This window comes from Panthera leo, chromosome E2, assembly GCF_018350215.1.
Source record: "Panthera leo isolate Ple1 chromosome E2, P.leo_Ple1_pat1.1, whole genome shotgun sequence".
Taxonomy (NCBI): domain Eukaryota; kingdom Metazoa; phylum Chordata; class Mammalia; order Carnivora; family Felidae; genus Panthera; species Panthera leo.
Window position 1 is genome coordinate 4,960,011 of NC_056693.1, and position 15,637 is coordinate 4,975,647.

The 15,637-nt window shown below is 42.2% G+C and overlaps 1 protein-coding gene, 1 long non-coding RNA gene and 1 pseudogene across 5 annotated transcripts in view; 2 read left to right on the plus strand and 1 right to left on the minus strand.

Annotated features, from left to right (window-relative positions):
- LOC122209208 overlaps positions 1-5,247 on the plus strand; it is an 18,970-nt gene extending 13,723 nt beyond the window's left edge. Inside the window, exons 3-4 of the long non-coding RNA XR_006197496.1 lie at positions 4,734-4,957; positions 5,155-5,247. This is a non-coding gene — a long non-coding RNA (uncharacterized LOC122209208). The remainder of the gene's footprint in view (positions 1-4,733; positions 4,958-5,154) is intronic.
- The window catches only part of LOC122209204 (zinc finger protein 260-like), a 22,965-nt gene extending 7,921 nt beyond the window's left edge, over positions 1-15,044 (minus strand). The window contains exons 1-5 of one of the 4 annotated variants that reach the window (XM_042920982.1): positions 14,783-15,044; positions 8,120-8,258; positions 5,085-5,180; positions 4,842-4,968; positions 4,228-4,320 (exon numbers count right to left, since the gene is read on the minus strand). In XM_042920982.1, coding sequence (XP_042776916.1) covers positions 4,228-4,320; positions 4,842-4,968; positions 5,085-5,114 — 250 coding nt within the window. In that variant the 5' untranslated portion in view covers positions 5,115-5,180; positions 8,120-8,258; positions 14,783-15,044. Of the gene's footprint in view, positions 1-4,227; positions 4,321-4,841; positions 4,969-5,084; positions 5,228-8,119; positions 8,259-14,773 lie in introns of those variants that run through there. The other 3 variants (XM_042920983.1, XM_042920985.1, XM_042920984.1) reach the window with 3 other exon arrangements.
- LOC122209205 lies at positions 13,380-13,911 on the plus strand (annotated as a pseudogene).
- Positions 15,045-15,637: the final 593 nt, after the last annotated feature.

The window sequence follows — 15,637 nt, forward strand, 5'->3', positions numbered from 1 at the left end:
CCATAAAATATCTAGGGATAAACCTAACCAAAGAGGTGAAAAATCTATGCACTGAAAATTATAGAAAGCTTATGAAAGGAATTGAAGAAGACACAAAGAAATGGAAAAACGTTCCATGCTCATGGATTGGAAGAACAAATATTGTTAAAATGTTGATACTACCCAAAGCAATCTAAATATTCAATGTAATCCCTATCAAAGTAACACCAGCATTCTTCATAGAGCTAGAACAAACAATTCTAAAATTTGTGTGGAACCACAAAAGACCCAGAATAGCCAAAGTAATGTTGAAAAAGAAAACCAAAGCTGGAGGCATCACAATTCCAGACTTCAAGCTGTGTTAACAAAGCTTTAATCATCAAGACAGTATGGTACTGGCACAAAGACAGACACATGCATCACTTGAACAGAATAGAGAACCCAGAATTGGGTTCCCACAAATGTACAGCCAACTAATCTTTGACAAAGCAGGAAAGAATATCCAATGGAATAAAGACAGTCTCTTCAGCAAATTGTGTTGGGAAAACTGGACAGCGACATGCAGAAGAATTAATCTGGACCACTCTCTTACACCATACACAAAAATAAAATAGATGAAAGACCTAACCGTAAGACAGGGAGCCACCAAAATCCTAGAGGAGAAAACAGGCAACAACCTCTTTGACCTCAGCCGCATGAAATTCTTACTTGTCATGTCTCCAGAGGCAAGAGAAACAAAACCAAAAATGGGACTTCATCCAGATAAAAATCTTCTGCACAGGGAAGGAAACAAACAGCAAAACTAAAAAACAAACAGCAAAACAGACAGAATGAGAGAAGATATTTGCAAGTTACATATCAGATAAAGGGTTAGTATCCAAAATCTAGTAAGAACTTATTAACCTCAACACCCAAAAAAAGCCAAATAATCCAGTGAAGAAATGGGCAAAAGACACAAATAGACAATTTTCCAAAGAAGACATCCAGATGGCTAATAGACACATGAAAAAATGTTCAACATCATTCATCATCAGGAAAATACAAATCAAAACCACAATGAGATACCACCTCACACCAGTCAGAATTGCTAAAATTAACAACTCAGACAATGACAGATGCTGGCAAGGATGCATAGAAAGAGAAACTCTTTTGCACTGCTGGTGGGAATGCAAACTGGTGCAGCCCCTCTGGAAAACAGTATGGAGTTTCCTCAAAAAAATAAAAATAGAACTACCCTATAACCCAGCCATTGCACTTATACAAAGGATACAGGAATGCTGATTGAAAGGGGCACATGCACCCCAATGTTTATAGCAGCACTATTGACAATAGCTTAAATATGGAAGGAGTCCAAATGTCCATCGACTAATGAATGGATAAAGAAGGTGTGGTATATATATAACAATGGAATATTACTCAGCGATCAAAAAGAATGAAATCTTGCCATTTGGAACAATATGGATGAAACTGAAGTGTATTATGCTAAGTGAAATAAGTCAGCCAGAGAAAGAAAAATATATGACTTCACTCATATTTAGACTTTAAGAAACAAAACAGATAATCACAGGGGGAGGGAAGCAAATGCAAGATAAAAACAGAAAGGGAGAAAACCATAAGAGACTCTTAAATACAGAGAACAAACTGAGGGTTGTTGGTGGGGTGTTGGTTGGGGGATAGACTTGATCAAGCAGAAAAGAATCAGACAAGTTAAAGACACCTTGTTTTAAATTATCTAGTGGGACGAGACTAGAAAAATACATGAAAGGATGGAGCCTACATGACTCAAGTGACACACAAAAAAGAGGTCCAAATGTAAATTAAGGGGATCCCATAAGGAGAGGAGAATGAAAGGGGGCAGAGAGCCTACATAAAAAACTAAAGGTTTGTACTTCTTACATATGTGGAAAAAGACAATTTCAACAAGCTCAGTAAATTCACAGCAGGATAAATGTCAAAATATGAACACAGTGAAGCATGATTTAAAAAAAAAAAAAAACATGAACACAGTGACACATTATAAAACTAACCTCGAAAATTACAGAGAAAAGGAGAATTTTAAAACGCCGTGACAAAAGCAGCTACGTAATGTTGTGGAAGGTCCCAACAAAAGGAAGCATATTACTATGGGATTGCAAAACCAGAATAACAAAATTTAAACCAAAAGTACTACACAAAAACAGATGAATTTTTAAAAGGAAACTTGCTATATAACTATAATTTTAAACTGTGACTGTGTACTCATGAAAAGTAATCATTTTGACTTATCGTAATGTCTCATTGACAATAAATAGTAAAGAATTTTCATTAAAATCAATCATAAACATGGGGTGCCTGGGTGGCTCAGTTGGTTAAGCGTCAGACTCTTGGTTTCGGCTCAGGTCACGATCTCGCGGTTTATGACTTTGAGTTCCACGTTGGGCTCCACTCTGGGAGCACAGAGCCTGCTTGGGATTCTCTCTCTCCCTCTCTCTCTGTGTCTCTCTTATAATAAATAAATAAACTTAAAAAACCAACCATAAAGAGCTCTCATGAAAAATTTCATGAGTAAACACTGAAAATACATTTAAAATGTTTTATGTTATTAATATATTCCTTCTCTTACTATGAATGCTAAGCTATAATCCATTCTTTAGTACCAAGCAGATGAACAAAACCCTTCATTTCTAAACACCATCAAAGTTGTAAAAGATAAGGGAAATCACTTTAGAAAAAATAAATATTTGGAATTAAGTTCAGAAAAACAGATACTTGGGATTAAGTTGAGAAAAAACCTAATGATTAATTGTTCCTAAATTTTATTTAAAGAAAACTACTTTTTTAATAGGAAAATTTTATGAATTATCCACCTCACTTCTTTTTTGAAATTTTTTTATTATTAAAAAATTTTTTTAAATCTTTATTTTTAAGAGAGAGACAGAGTGTGAGCAGGGGAAGGGCAAAAAGAGAGAGGGAGACACAGAATCTGAAGCAGTGTCCAGACTCTGAGCTGTTGCAAAGAGCCCGACATGGGACTCAAACCCATGAACTGTGAGATCATGACCTGAGCTGAAGTCGGACACTTAACCAACTGAGCCACCCAGGTGACCCTACACCTCACTTCTTATAAAGCACATGCCCATATCATAATGTTTGAGCTAAAAAATCAGAGATGAATCTCATATATAACTAACCAGAAAGTGAAAACACATATAAAAAGGTAACAAGAACTTCATATAAGTCAAAATTATAAAATGATACAATTATTAATGAATGTTACAATTGAAACTTTACACACTGCAAATTCTACATTCTAAATGTTCTAGGTCCCCTGTGACATTAATTTAAGCAAGAATTCTAGGATACGAATAGGTACATTAAATTATTTTATCACGGGCACCTGGATGGCTCAGTCAGTTAAGCGTCCAACTTCAGTTCAGGTCATGATCACAGCTCGTGAGTTTGAGCCCGGCATCAGGCTCTGTGCTGACAGCTCAGAGCCTGGAGCCTGCTTCAGATTCTGTCTCCCTCTCTCTCTGTCCCTTCTCTGCTCATGCTCTATCTCCTCCTCTCTCTCTCTTTTAAAAATAAATAAACATTAAAAACAAGTTAAAAAAATTATTTCATCACTGAGGAATGATCACATAGAATGGAATTTCAGCTTCAGTTAATACAAAGAAAAATGAATTTTTGAAGTGAACTAACGGATGAGACTTTCTTCTATTAGGGAGGTGCTTTGTTACCTGATAAAATGACTGACTCTCAATTTTTTAGGATTAAGACTAAAGCCTCCATAATATTGGAAAGCATAAACCAGAAAATGTGTGATCACAGTCTCCAGCGTTCCAGGGATTTCTACACCAAAACCCAATATGGCCACCACTACTCTTAACACACTTGTAACAGGAGGCAAAACAGAATTTAGAAATGGCTTAGCATACAGTTCCTCAGAAATACCGAGATTTCTCTGGAGCCCTCAAAGCAAAGGAGAAGATCTCAGATTATGGAGGCCCTCACACTCCAAGGGGAATCTTCTGGCCCTCACAGTGGACATGATGGACCATCACTGGAGCTAAAGAAGAATCCTTAGGGAGTATAAAAGCATGATAATGTTGGGTAGCAGATGTCCCTCTGTAAGAGGAGAGAAATAAAACTAGGCTTCTTGACTAACTTCCATTCAAGGAGAGTCACTTGAACTACATTTTAAGGTCTATCTTCCTCCCTCACATTTGGACCTCTCCTCTGTCATTTGCTTCATTCAGGTCCACCTACCTGGATGTGTGGCTACTGTCCCCTTTCCATTCACATCCCAAGCCTCCTTCTTTTGCTCCAAGAAGTTGACCAGGTCTGGTTTTGACACAAGACCTGTAAATTGGAAAAAAGGAATAGGAGTATTACTGGAGATTCTACCTTTCCATCCACTACTATGCTCAGTAGATGAAAGAGGACATTGTAGAATTCTAGAAAATGATTTCCCAAATGCTGTTGCCCAACAGCCCCTTTGAGAACACACAGAAGGGATTTCCAATGTTCACATCTTGACCTCCCACTTCCATGTACTAGACACAATAATAAGGAGTGAAAACTGGAGTTTAAGATGTGGGCAATACCTTGTTATGCCATTCAATGTTTAGAATGGCCACCAATCAACATAAATGATGATGGTACCTTAAGAGAAAGCTGAAGCTGAAAAGGAAATATCAGGAAGATATTTCTCTATCTAATATCAGGAAGAGATTTCTCTATCTTCAAACCCCTACTTCTTTCCCTTACTGCAGGAATCTGAATTCCAGTCATGTGAAGAGGAAGCTTCCAAGAGACAGTCTTCAAAGGAAGGAACAAAACCCCGAGTGTGGTTTGGGAAGTCTGGAAGGAGTTATCCTCACCCAAGAGGAGGAGGTGTCCATAGTTCTCTAACATCACATCTCTATAGAGCTCCCGCTGACTGTGGTTCAGGAAACCCCACTCTTCCTGAGAGAATTCTATGGCCACATCCTTGAAGGTCAGCAGTTCCTGCAATAAATACCACAGTTACCAAGTGGCCCAAGGTGGGGTTCATAATCATACCTAAGATGAAAGAGGGAGTTAATGTCACCAGCTAGACCCAAGACCTGAACTTTACTGCTTACCTGCTTGTGCCTGCTGACCTTAGTCCTCATTTTACTTAACCTCTTCTTTCCAACTTATCTTTTATTTCAGGCAAAACACCCCATGGGCACAGTCTCCTGTGATGGAAACAGAAAGTATCCAACAAAAGGCAATGACTGCCCTGAGGAAGAGCTTGGATTGGCCTAGTTTGAGCTGAACCCGACTCACACCTCTGCAGATGGACCAAGGAGTAACCCAGTCTCATTACCATTACTCATTATAATACTAAAATCTCCACCCAAGTAGGAACACAAACCTCATTTATATAAGATACAAAGTATGTAAAGAACTGTTGTCTTAAGGAACATGTATGATCTTATGCCCACATCTATATGACAAGGGCTCTCTTTCTAAATATCCACCCTAACCCTAAATAAAAGGAAACCATTCCCCTTCCCTCTGTGTGTCTCTGCTTTGGAAGTTATTGCCTGTGATCTCCTTACTGGTGAAAAATCAAGTTTCCTTTCTGTGATGACTCCACCTGGTGTAGTTTCTATCTATGACTGTTATATTTCAGGATTTTAAGATACTTGAACATGTCAGTCATATGATTCTTGTTTTCATTTTTTGAAAATACAAAGAAGTAAATAGAATGGTATTTCTGTGTCCTGATGTGGAATGAATTACAAACATAGAGGATGGGGGACACCTGGGTAGTTCAGTTGGTTGAGCATCTGACTTCAGCTCAGGTCATGATTTCAGGGTTTGTGAGTTCAAGTCCCATGTCGGATTCTGTGCTGACAGCTCAGAGGCCCGGAGACTGCTTCAGATTCTGTGTCTTCCTCTTCCTCTCTATCTGCCCCTTCCCCCTCACACTCTCTCAAAAATAAATAAACATTAAAAAAAAAAAAAAAACATAGAGGGTGGAAGTCTGATTTAGAATCTCCACTCCCACGAGTCAATATCCTTACAACAGAAAGGTGAGCCCTTCATTGTCCAGTGAAAACTGATGTGATGAAGGACTCGAATTCAGGGTCAAGAAAGTATCTTTGAGGTGATTTTGGTGTAAAAAGTTGTTTTTAATAAAGCATGGGTAATGACCCATGGGCAGAGCAACCTACACTGTCATTTGGAGAAGCCATTGATTTTATACTTTTAAGTTGGGGGGTAGAGATAAGAAAGTTTCTAAAGAGATTTTCGTATGTTAAAGAAGACCAATAGAGTCCTGCAAGTCTGGCTCCGGTCATGCTAAAGTCCTTTTTTGCATCTAACAAAGCATTAAATTAAGGCTGTTGGGCATTCCTTGAACAATGTCATACTCTACATATCCCAGGTATTTACAAATGCACTGCAAGTTCAAGGAAATTTAATTTTATCTACACTTCTTTTGTCTTTGTTTTCCTCATCAAAAGCTGCAAGCAAGGGAAGCTCAGAAAAAAAGTTTCCAGTTTAATTGTGATGGTTTCTGAACATCATTCCATAAACCCACCTAAGATCCTTATGAATGATGAGAGGACAAATATGAACTTTGTAAGGGAGAAATCCGGCAAAGACACCAAGCCAAATAATAGAAGGTAGCATCAGCTTTAATGAGAAAAATGATATCAGTGCCTAAGGCATGCCAAAGGACCTATTATTAGTGGTGTGTTCTTGTGGCCACAAAAGAGTGAATCGGAATTAAAATCCAATTATGAAAATACAGTGCATTTATACAAAGTTCAATCACATATACTTTCCACATTCTGTAATATCCAGTATATTTTAAACAGTATCTTCTTCACATTCTAAGGAGGAAGCCTCCCATTTTTTTTCAAAAACTTTCCGAGTTATTCGGGCCTCATATCGATACATTCTGTGCATTTGTGCATTGTATTAATCCTGGTCTACACAGAGCTGATAACGCATCCAGATGGAACCTATGTAAGAAATTGATTGAAATCCCAAGAACAGAGCCGATCAGCAATAGGAATCTTGGACTCAACACCTTCCCCTGTGAATCTGTCACAAGGGGAATATTTTCAATACATGCAGGACTTTACATCAAAGAGACAATTGTTGGTTCCCTATTGGAAGCCAGGTTGAAGAATAAGGAATAGTCTCTGGGAAATAGGGGAGGAGTGTTCGGTGGGAAGTAAGTTTAAGAAGTCTGTTGGTGGGGCGCCTGGGTGGCTCAGTCGGTTAAGCGTCCGACTTCAGCTCAGGTCATGATCTCACAGTTCGTGAGTTCGAGCCCCGCGTAGGGCTCTGTGCTGACAGCTCAGAGCCTGGAGCCTGCTTCAGATTCTGTGTCTCCCTTTCTCTCTGCCCCTCCCCTGCTCACGCTCTGTCTCAAAAATAAATAAACATTAAAAAAAATTAAAAAAAAAAAAAAGAAGTCCGTTGGCTTGCACCAATGGGTTAACAAGGCTTAGGGCATAAAGCCTCCACAGGGTGAAAGCGCCCAAGGCCAGTCATTAAGTAAGACAAAGCATAGAAGCAGAAAGCTGCCAATGAACGAAAGCACCCAAGGTTAGCTAGTGAAAAGGGTGCCTTGTTAGCCTTGAGGCAGCATGCTCCAGAAATCTTAAACTTTGGAGATAACAGCTACTTGGCTGTACAGCCCACAAAGGCTGTATTGTCCATCTGTTGTCTGGTGCCAATATATATCATTGTGCTTTAATCTCAACTTCTAACGCCACTTGCTCCCCAAACCTTTTGCTTCTTACACGCACAAGTTAAAGGTCACTATCTTATTGTTTTCTTCTGCACATTCACCACATATGTAAATTCTTGAGAGCTCAATAAATACGGAGACAAAACCCGTGTTCAGGGCTCTTGTCCCCTTCTGGACATTAGCCTCTCATATTCAATTCTGCATCTGTTCTCTTGCTGGACAAGAGAGAACTCCAGACTCAAAGTCTGCAACAGTGTTCTAAAGATATAACCTTGAATATCATTTCTGAAAAGGTTTTAAAATCAGGTGAAAAAATGAGGCAGAAACATCAGAAGTAGAGGAATCAACATTTCCAATTTCTAAATGCATGGAATTTCAAGAGAAAAAGACAATACAGACTCTGACCTGGGATACCAGGCTTACCTGAGGACTGGCCATTTCTTCTTTCACCTCGTTCTCTAGATTTCTTTCTCAGAAGATATTTGTGGAGAAATCACTGCTGCATCAGGGGAAAATGCCTTTATACCCACTGGAAGAGCCTCTTCAAAAGTAAACTGCTCACCTGCAGGCAGGACATTGTAATGCAAAAAAGGCGAAACTTCCTAGTCTTTTGCATCCTGATATTTGGAAACTATGAGCTCCTACTTGCAGACCAATCAGTGACTGACTGTTCCTTCTCTTCTTTCAGGGGCTTCTCCTCCTACCCATTCTGCTACAGCATAGGAACAATGTGCTGCATGGGCCTGACCCACACAGACTCCTGTAGGGGAGATCTAGTTACCTCTCCTTGAGCCAAACCCTGCCCTCCACTCTCTTAAATTAATGGGAAGCCTTCGTGCTTAACCCTGGCCTCACTTAGAATCACCTGGAGGACTTAAAACAACACTGTTGTTCCCACTTACACCGACTGATGGAATCTGAGGGGGAAGGCATCAGATATGACTGTTGTTTGAAACTCCAAGTGCGGGGCGCCTGGGTGGCGCAGTCGGTTAAGCGTCCGACTTCAGCCAGGTCACGATCTCGCGGTCCGTGAGTTCGAGCCCCGCGTCAGGCTCTGGGCCGATGGCTCGGAGCCTGGAGCCTGTTTCCGATTCTGTGTCTCCCTCTCTCTCTGACCCTCCCCCGTTCATGCTCTGTCTCTCTCTGTCCCAAAAATAAAATAAAAAACGTTGAAAAAAAAAAGAAACTCCAAGTGTGATCTATGGTGAAGCATTTGGGGAGGTGACCAAGCAAAAAAAAAAAAACAAAAAACAAAACATTAACCAAGGCTATGATTGTTATCCACATTTAAATCCATTCCTTCTTCACTGATCAGAGTTTCTGGAGAATTACACATTCTCTCTCCTTTGGCTTCATGGAGGGAGACACCCTTACAAATGGAACTTTCCCTGATATATGCACATGTATCGGACATGCAAATGTCTCTTACAAAGGAAACTTGTACTGGGTTTAAAGGTTTTCCTTTGCTGTTTCTTTAAAATAACAACCTATAATAATTCTTAGGACAAAGATACATTTTGGGGTGAGAAAATGCCCCTCTTCAGTAGGAAAATGTTTATTTTCATAAGTAACTGCCACACACAGTTTTCTGAAGTGAATGTATTTTTTACACTTCCATCAGCAATATATGAGAATTGTAATTCCTCAACATTTAAATGGAAATTTGGTGTTATCCTTTTTCTTTATTTTAGCCATTCTAGAAAATATTGAGTGGTTTTTCACTGTAAAATATGAAGTGGTCTTACTACAGTTGTCCTGATGACTCAAACTGAAACCACTTAAAAACATAAAGTTGAACAAAAATCAAAACGGCTACATCAAAACATCAATGAGGGTTGACATTAAACTAACCTTTTTTTTTTTTTTCTCCTTTGGGAAACTTTCAGTCTTTCCTTCTTAGCTTTTTTTTTTTTTTTTTTTTTTTTTTTTGCCTTTACAGAACCGGTACTGCACTGAAAATATGATGAACAAGGCTGGCAGCAAAGATAATTCCTGTCTAACCAAGATAGGTCCCACATGTCCCTACAAAACCCTCCAGCACCTTCCTCTGGGTGGGCTTACAGTCCTGAAGGCCCTAACCTGCTGCAGCCACCTTTGCCTGGCAAAACAATAAAGCTATTTTTCCTCTTTTTCCCAGTCTCTGTCTTCTGGTTATATTGGCTCTGGAGTACTGAGGTCAGTTTTCAATAACAGAATGAATATGTAGGAGACGAAAACTTTCTTCTTCTTCCATTCTCAATTTTTTGGTTGTTATAATAGTTAAACTGACATAAGACAAAAATCACAAGAGGAAAAAAAAAAAAAACTTAATTATGAGAACCTTAAGGGTCCAAGGCCTCAAAGTCCTCCTGACATACTGGATGATAGTTGCTCATTATTCTATGGGGACAACAGGACCCCATGGACATATGATTATTTGAACAGTTGGAAAATGGGATGGATTCCCCAACAACTTCATAACTCAACTATCACCTTGATCAATTCTTTGTGGCTAGAATGACAAAATTGCTCTTTAAAAGCCAGAGTGTACCCCAGTCCAGGGTTAACTATGGACTTGTGGACATAATGCATGACCCCACTTTCCTTACGGTTAGATTGGATAATGCACTTAGGAATGCCCTTATCTCCTGAGACAAGTCTTCTCCCACTTGCCAGTGATTCCTCATAATTAGGATATTAGTAAGGCTAGACCTCAAACAAAGAGGGTTTCTTGATGGTTTTATTCCTTAGTCCTATTTGTCCCAGGAACCACCTCTATTGATGTACAATTCCAAATAGAGGCTTTATACAAGCACACAACAGCCCTCCCAGTAAAGAAACCTCAAAACTTGCTATGGGGTAGTCTGACAGAAATGACTCCACATCAGGTCCAGAGTGTCTTAGAGACCAAAGGCCCAGTGGGTGATGGGAGGCTGACTTAGTAAATGACAGGTTATGCTCTTAAATATACCTTAAATACTTAACACCTGTCCAATTTTAAATCCAGCTACCCCTATGTCTGGGCCTGACTATCATACATCTGTGTTACAACATGACTGCTCAGAGATTATTGATCTCATTTAGTCTAGCCAATCAGATTTAAGACTCCCCTTATTGAAAATGCTGATGACAGTTGGCTTATTGATAGCAGTAGTTTCATGGAAAGGGGGATAAGAAAAGCTCAGTAGGCTACAGTCAGTCTGACTCAGACTGCTGAGGCCAAAGCCCTCCCAGCAAATACATCTGCCTAAGAAGCAGAGTCACTCATGCTTTACAACTGGCAAAGGGTCTCAAAATTAAGATGTATACTGACTCTAAATATGACTTCCTAATTCTACATCCCCACGGAACAATTTGGAAGGAAAGGGGATTATAATCAAGCCCATAATAACTCCCCAATCAAATATGGGCCCTAAATGATTACTCTTCTTGAGGTTGTACACCTACCCAAGGAAGTAGCTGTAATTCACTTCAAAGGACAGTAAAAAGATATGATCTTAGGATCTAAAGGAAACAATTTAGCAGGCTGTGCAGCCAAGCAGGCAGCACAAAATAAACAAATATGAAGTCTTACACTAGTCTATACACTAGCATTAATAATGAGAGGAAAATATTTATTATCCCCCCCTCACCCCAAATAATCAATGGAAGGTAATATAGGGTTTGCACAAGGCTACTTGAGTAAAAAGGCTACTGAGGTGACAAAATCCTTGCTAAAAGAAATTATCCCTAGATTTGGACTGCCTTCATCCCCACAAAGTGACAACGGACTGTCTTTTATTGCACAAATAATTCAGGAAATAGCTTGGGCCTTAAAGAAATTAATTACTATTTACATTTAGTCTGGTGTCCACAGTGCTCTGGAAAGGTAACCCTCCAAAACCAAACGACCCTTGATATCCTGACTGAAGTTCAAGGAGGCCCGGAATTAGATGACGACTCCTGAGGGGACTGGATGGCTATGTGGGTCTAACTTGTGTCCATGGCTTAGCCCAGGCTGGATAGGCCACTGTACTTTGGGTTTTGCCTGGATACATGGATGCATTATTAAAACCATTACCAACCCAGCCAAACTTCCAAATTTAAAGCAATGATGGACAGGTTCTGTGTCTTATCGGTATGACCACCTAGCATCCATCTTTGTTCCCTCCTGGGACTGGAGGATGTTGCTTGGCACATGGAAGCTCTATAAATACACAGTCAAAGCCCTAAATGACACTCGAAATAGCATTTCCCTATTAAACACTGAAGGAATACAAATGCATAAAGCAATTTTAAAAATAAAATGGCATTAGACATTTTACCTGCTGCACAAGGTGTAACATGTGCTATCATTAAGTACAGAATGCCGTGTATACGTTCCAGGTCACCATAAAAATGTTTCTGGGTTTCTAACTGATATAAATACTCACATTGCTGCTCTAAAAGATCCCTCCCTTTCCTTTAATGACTGGTTAAACTCCTGGACTGGAAGAGGATTTTTGTCAACTACCAAAGGACTCTTATTTCAGCTTCATTTTCGTTTTGTTATTCTAATCGTGTTTTGTTGTTTTCTCCCATGTCTCTCTACTTGGTGCCTAGACTCCTTCACCGCCATAACTTCAAGCTGACAGATGATCCTTTGCATTCAGGAAGATCCATACATGAGATCTCCCTTGGACTCAGCTGTCCTATATATATAAGTCCCCAACTGATCAATATTGACCCATAGGTAGGGACATCTCTATGCCCCTCATTCAGTAGGAAGAAGTTACAGAAGATGAGACCTTCCACCCTCAGCAGCCGTAAAGATTTAAGGGTCAAAATTATTCAGGGGGAAATGATGTGGGAAACAAAGGCACAAGAAAATAAATTTCCATACTGCCTATAGCCCATTCACAAGTCCTTGAAACACAGAGAGTGACATTTCCTCTAGGAATTTAGCTGCCTGGATGATGACTGTTCACTAAGGACAAAAGGCAATCTTAACCCAACCCTCCAGGATCCTGTAAGTCTATTTTAACATATAAAAATTCCTGTGGAAACTTTTTTTATCTCTACCCCCTCCCCACCCATCCCAAGATATATGTTGGCAATCATCTTCCAAGCATCTGGCCCACTGATATACATCTGAAGGGTCTTGTGACTGAGTTTTTACCAAACAGTAATAAATGACCTTTTCTTAACAATATATAGTCCCCTCAGGATCCTGGAAACCTGCTTCCAAAATTCCTTAGACTTACACTATCCCTAACCGCCTCCCAACTTGAAGGTACATAATTAGTCACCTGTCATAACCCCAGTGCAGCCCTCTCTGCCTATGGTCCCTGTGCTTTAATAAAACCACCTTTTGCACCAAAGACATCTCAAGAATTCTTTCTTGGCCATGGGCTCCAAACCCCAAATTTTCCACATCTCTGAGGTGGGGATTATTTTAGGTACCCGGAGGCCAGAAATACAAGGAAACAACGTCCCCATCCTTGAAATGCCTTCCAGGCACTAGCTGCTGAACATTTCAACCTCTTCACTATGTAAATGTGGTTTTCATGGTTGCTAGAATTTACAAATGTCAGAGGGGGAAAAAAAATCTGACTCACACTTCCCAAAAACAGGCTTGCCTCTATTCAAAACAGTTCGCCCAACTCACAGATTTATTTATTTATTTATTTATTTATTTATTTATTTATTTATTTCACAGGTATAAGCACATAGCAAGCTTTCTGGGCTTCTAGACAAGCGTGGGAAGTAAATGTTAAACTACAGAGTTTCCTTTGGGCACTGGACAGAGGAAGCTGCCCTGAAGCAACTGACTGTCATCGTTAGTAAGGGCTCACCGTCAATCAGAACCTTCCAGCTCTTTCTTTCCCTGCTGATAGTGCTCTCGCAACCATGGTGAACCTTCCTAAAACCCACCAGACTTTCTCCAAGAAGTGTGGCAAGCACCAATCCTGCAAAGTGACACAGCACAAGAAAGGCAAAGATTCTCTTTATGCCCAGGGAAAGTGGTGTTATGACAGGAAGCAGAGTGGCTATGGTGGGCAAACGAAACTGACTTTCTGGAAAAAGGCTAAAACTACAAAGAAGATTGTTCTGAGGCTTGAATGTGTTGGTACCAACTGCAGATAAGAGAATGCTGGCTATTATGAGATGCAAGCATTTTGAACTGGGAGGAGATAAGAAAAGAAAGGGCCAAGTGATCCAGTTCTAAGCTTCATATTTTATTACATTATGAAGATAATAAGATCTTGAGGTTATGTTCCAAACAAGAAAAGGCGGGGGGCGGGGAGGGGGCGGGGGGGGGGGGAGGGGAGGGGGCGCCTGGGTGGCTCAGTAGGTTAAGCATCTGACTCTTGATTTCAGCTCAGGTCATGATCTCATGGTTTGTGGGATTCTCTTTCTGCCTCTCCCCTCTTACACGCATGGGTGCCCTCTCTCTCTAAAAATAAGTTAAAAAAACAAAAAACAAAAACAAAAACTCAGACCCTTCCAGGAACTGATTCTTGGGGCCAAGAATAGGTGGAAGCTCTTCACAGGGTGGTGTATGTTGACCCATGGACAGGTACCCTGCTTCATAGCTCTGTGGGACAGAGGGAGTCAGCACCCTGACTGGCTGCAGGAACAGGGTCCCACGACTGGATCTGTGTTGTGCATGACTCTGGGCAAGTGGTTTCTTTTCCCAGGTTCAGTTTTCTCCCGCGTGAGGTGGGCGGGTTGGGAAGCTGGTCTTTGCCAGTTCTGCCATCCAACAGGTGCTGAGCGTTGCTGGGAATCCAGGGCGAGGCTCAGGAGCAAGATCTCAGAAGGGGATTCCATGGCAGGATCTCTCCTACTCGGGTTCAGAGCCATAAATTGGCTCTTCCATAGCAGACACATTTCTTCACCATCCCCTCCACTCAGACTTTCTCCTTCTAGGTGGCCTTCAACAGCCTTCCCTGCAGGATAGGAGCCTTCCTCCACACCTCCCTCTTTCCCGACCTCCTTTGCAAGCTCCCAGCAGGCCTGCGGCTCCTCCTCTTCCTCCCCGGAAGCAACGTGCCCTGCGTGCGCCCACCTTCCGGCCCAGCGGGAGCTCCAGCGGGCGCCCCTCCCCCCACCGTACGGACCCACACCTTCCCATACCTTAGTTACCTGGACAGATGCCTGCAAGCGTAGTCAGGAATCCTGCCCCTGACGTCGGCCTCCAGCTCTCAGCGGAGGGCGTGGCGACGGCGGGGAGGCAGGAGGGGGAAAGGCACCAGCCAGCAGCCGTGCCAGCGCTGCTCAAGTTTCACTTTTAGTCTATGGGTCTGCTCCCCCGCCCCGCGCCAGCTTTCCCGGGATAAGTAGCGTTAGCGGGCAGGGAAGAGCTCGGCGCTGCACGGTAAGAGCAGGCTGCACGGTAAGGGCAGGCTGCGCGGGGCGGGGCGGGGCGAGGGGCGGGGCCTGTCCGGGGCCGGGGCCCTCCTTCGCCTCTGCCTCCGCCTCCAGCTGCCACCGCCTCCGCCTCGGCCGCCTCCTCCCCGAGGTATTGTTGCAAATCCTTCTTCCTTCCCCACCACCTTCCGCTGGGGGGCGCCCGGGGAACCACCGGCCCTTCTCCGGCGAGAGGGCTTCCGGGGAGGCAGGAGCGCGGAGCTTGGAGCGCGCGCATAGCCCCGGCCCACGGTGCGCAAGTGCCGGCCGCGGCGCAAGCACTGGATGCACGCACGGCAGAGGGGACCCCGAGCTTTCCGGAAGTCTGGGTCTGGGCGGGGTTGGAACCCTTCCCTGAGTGCCCCTGCACACCCCGCCTTGGGTTTCCTGTGCGTCCTGGGGGCGGGCCACACACAGCCACTTGGAGCTCTCCTGGTACAAAGAGCCTGGGAAGCTAGTCGTTCGAGCCCCGGAGAGGAGGAGGGCCTCCCCGGAGTCACTTACTAGAGGCCGAGCCATAATTGACATAGATGGTTTCCAAGTGCTGTTTCCTTTTCTCCAAGCATTTCTCTACTACCAACTGTGTGCCAA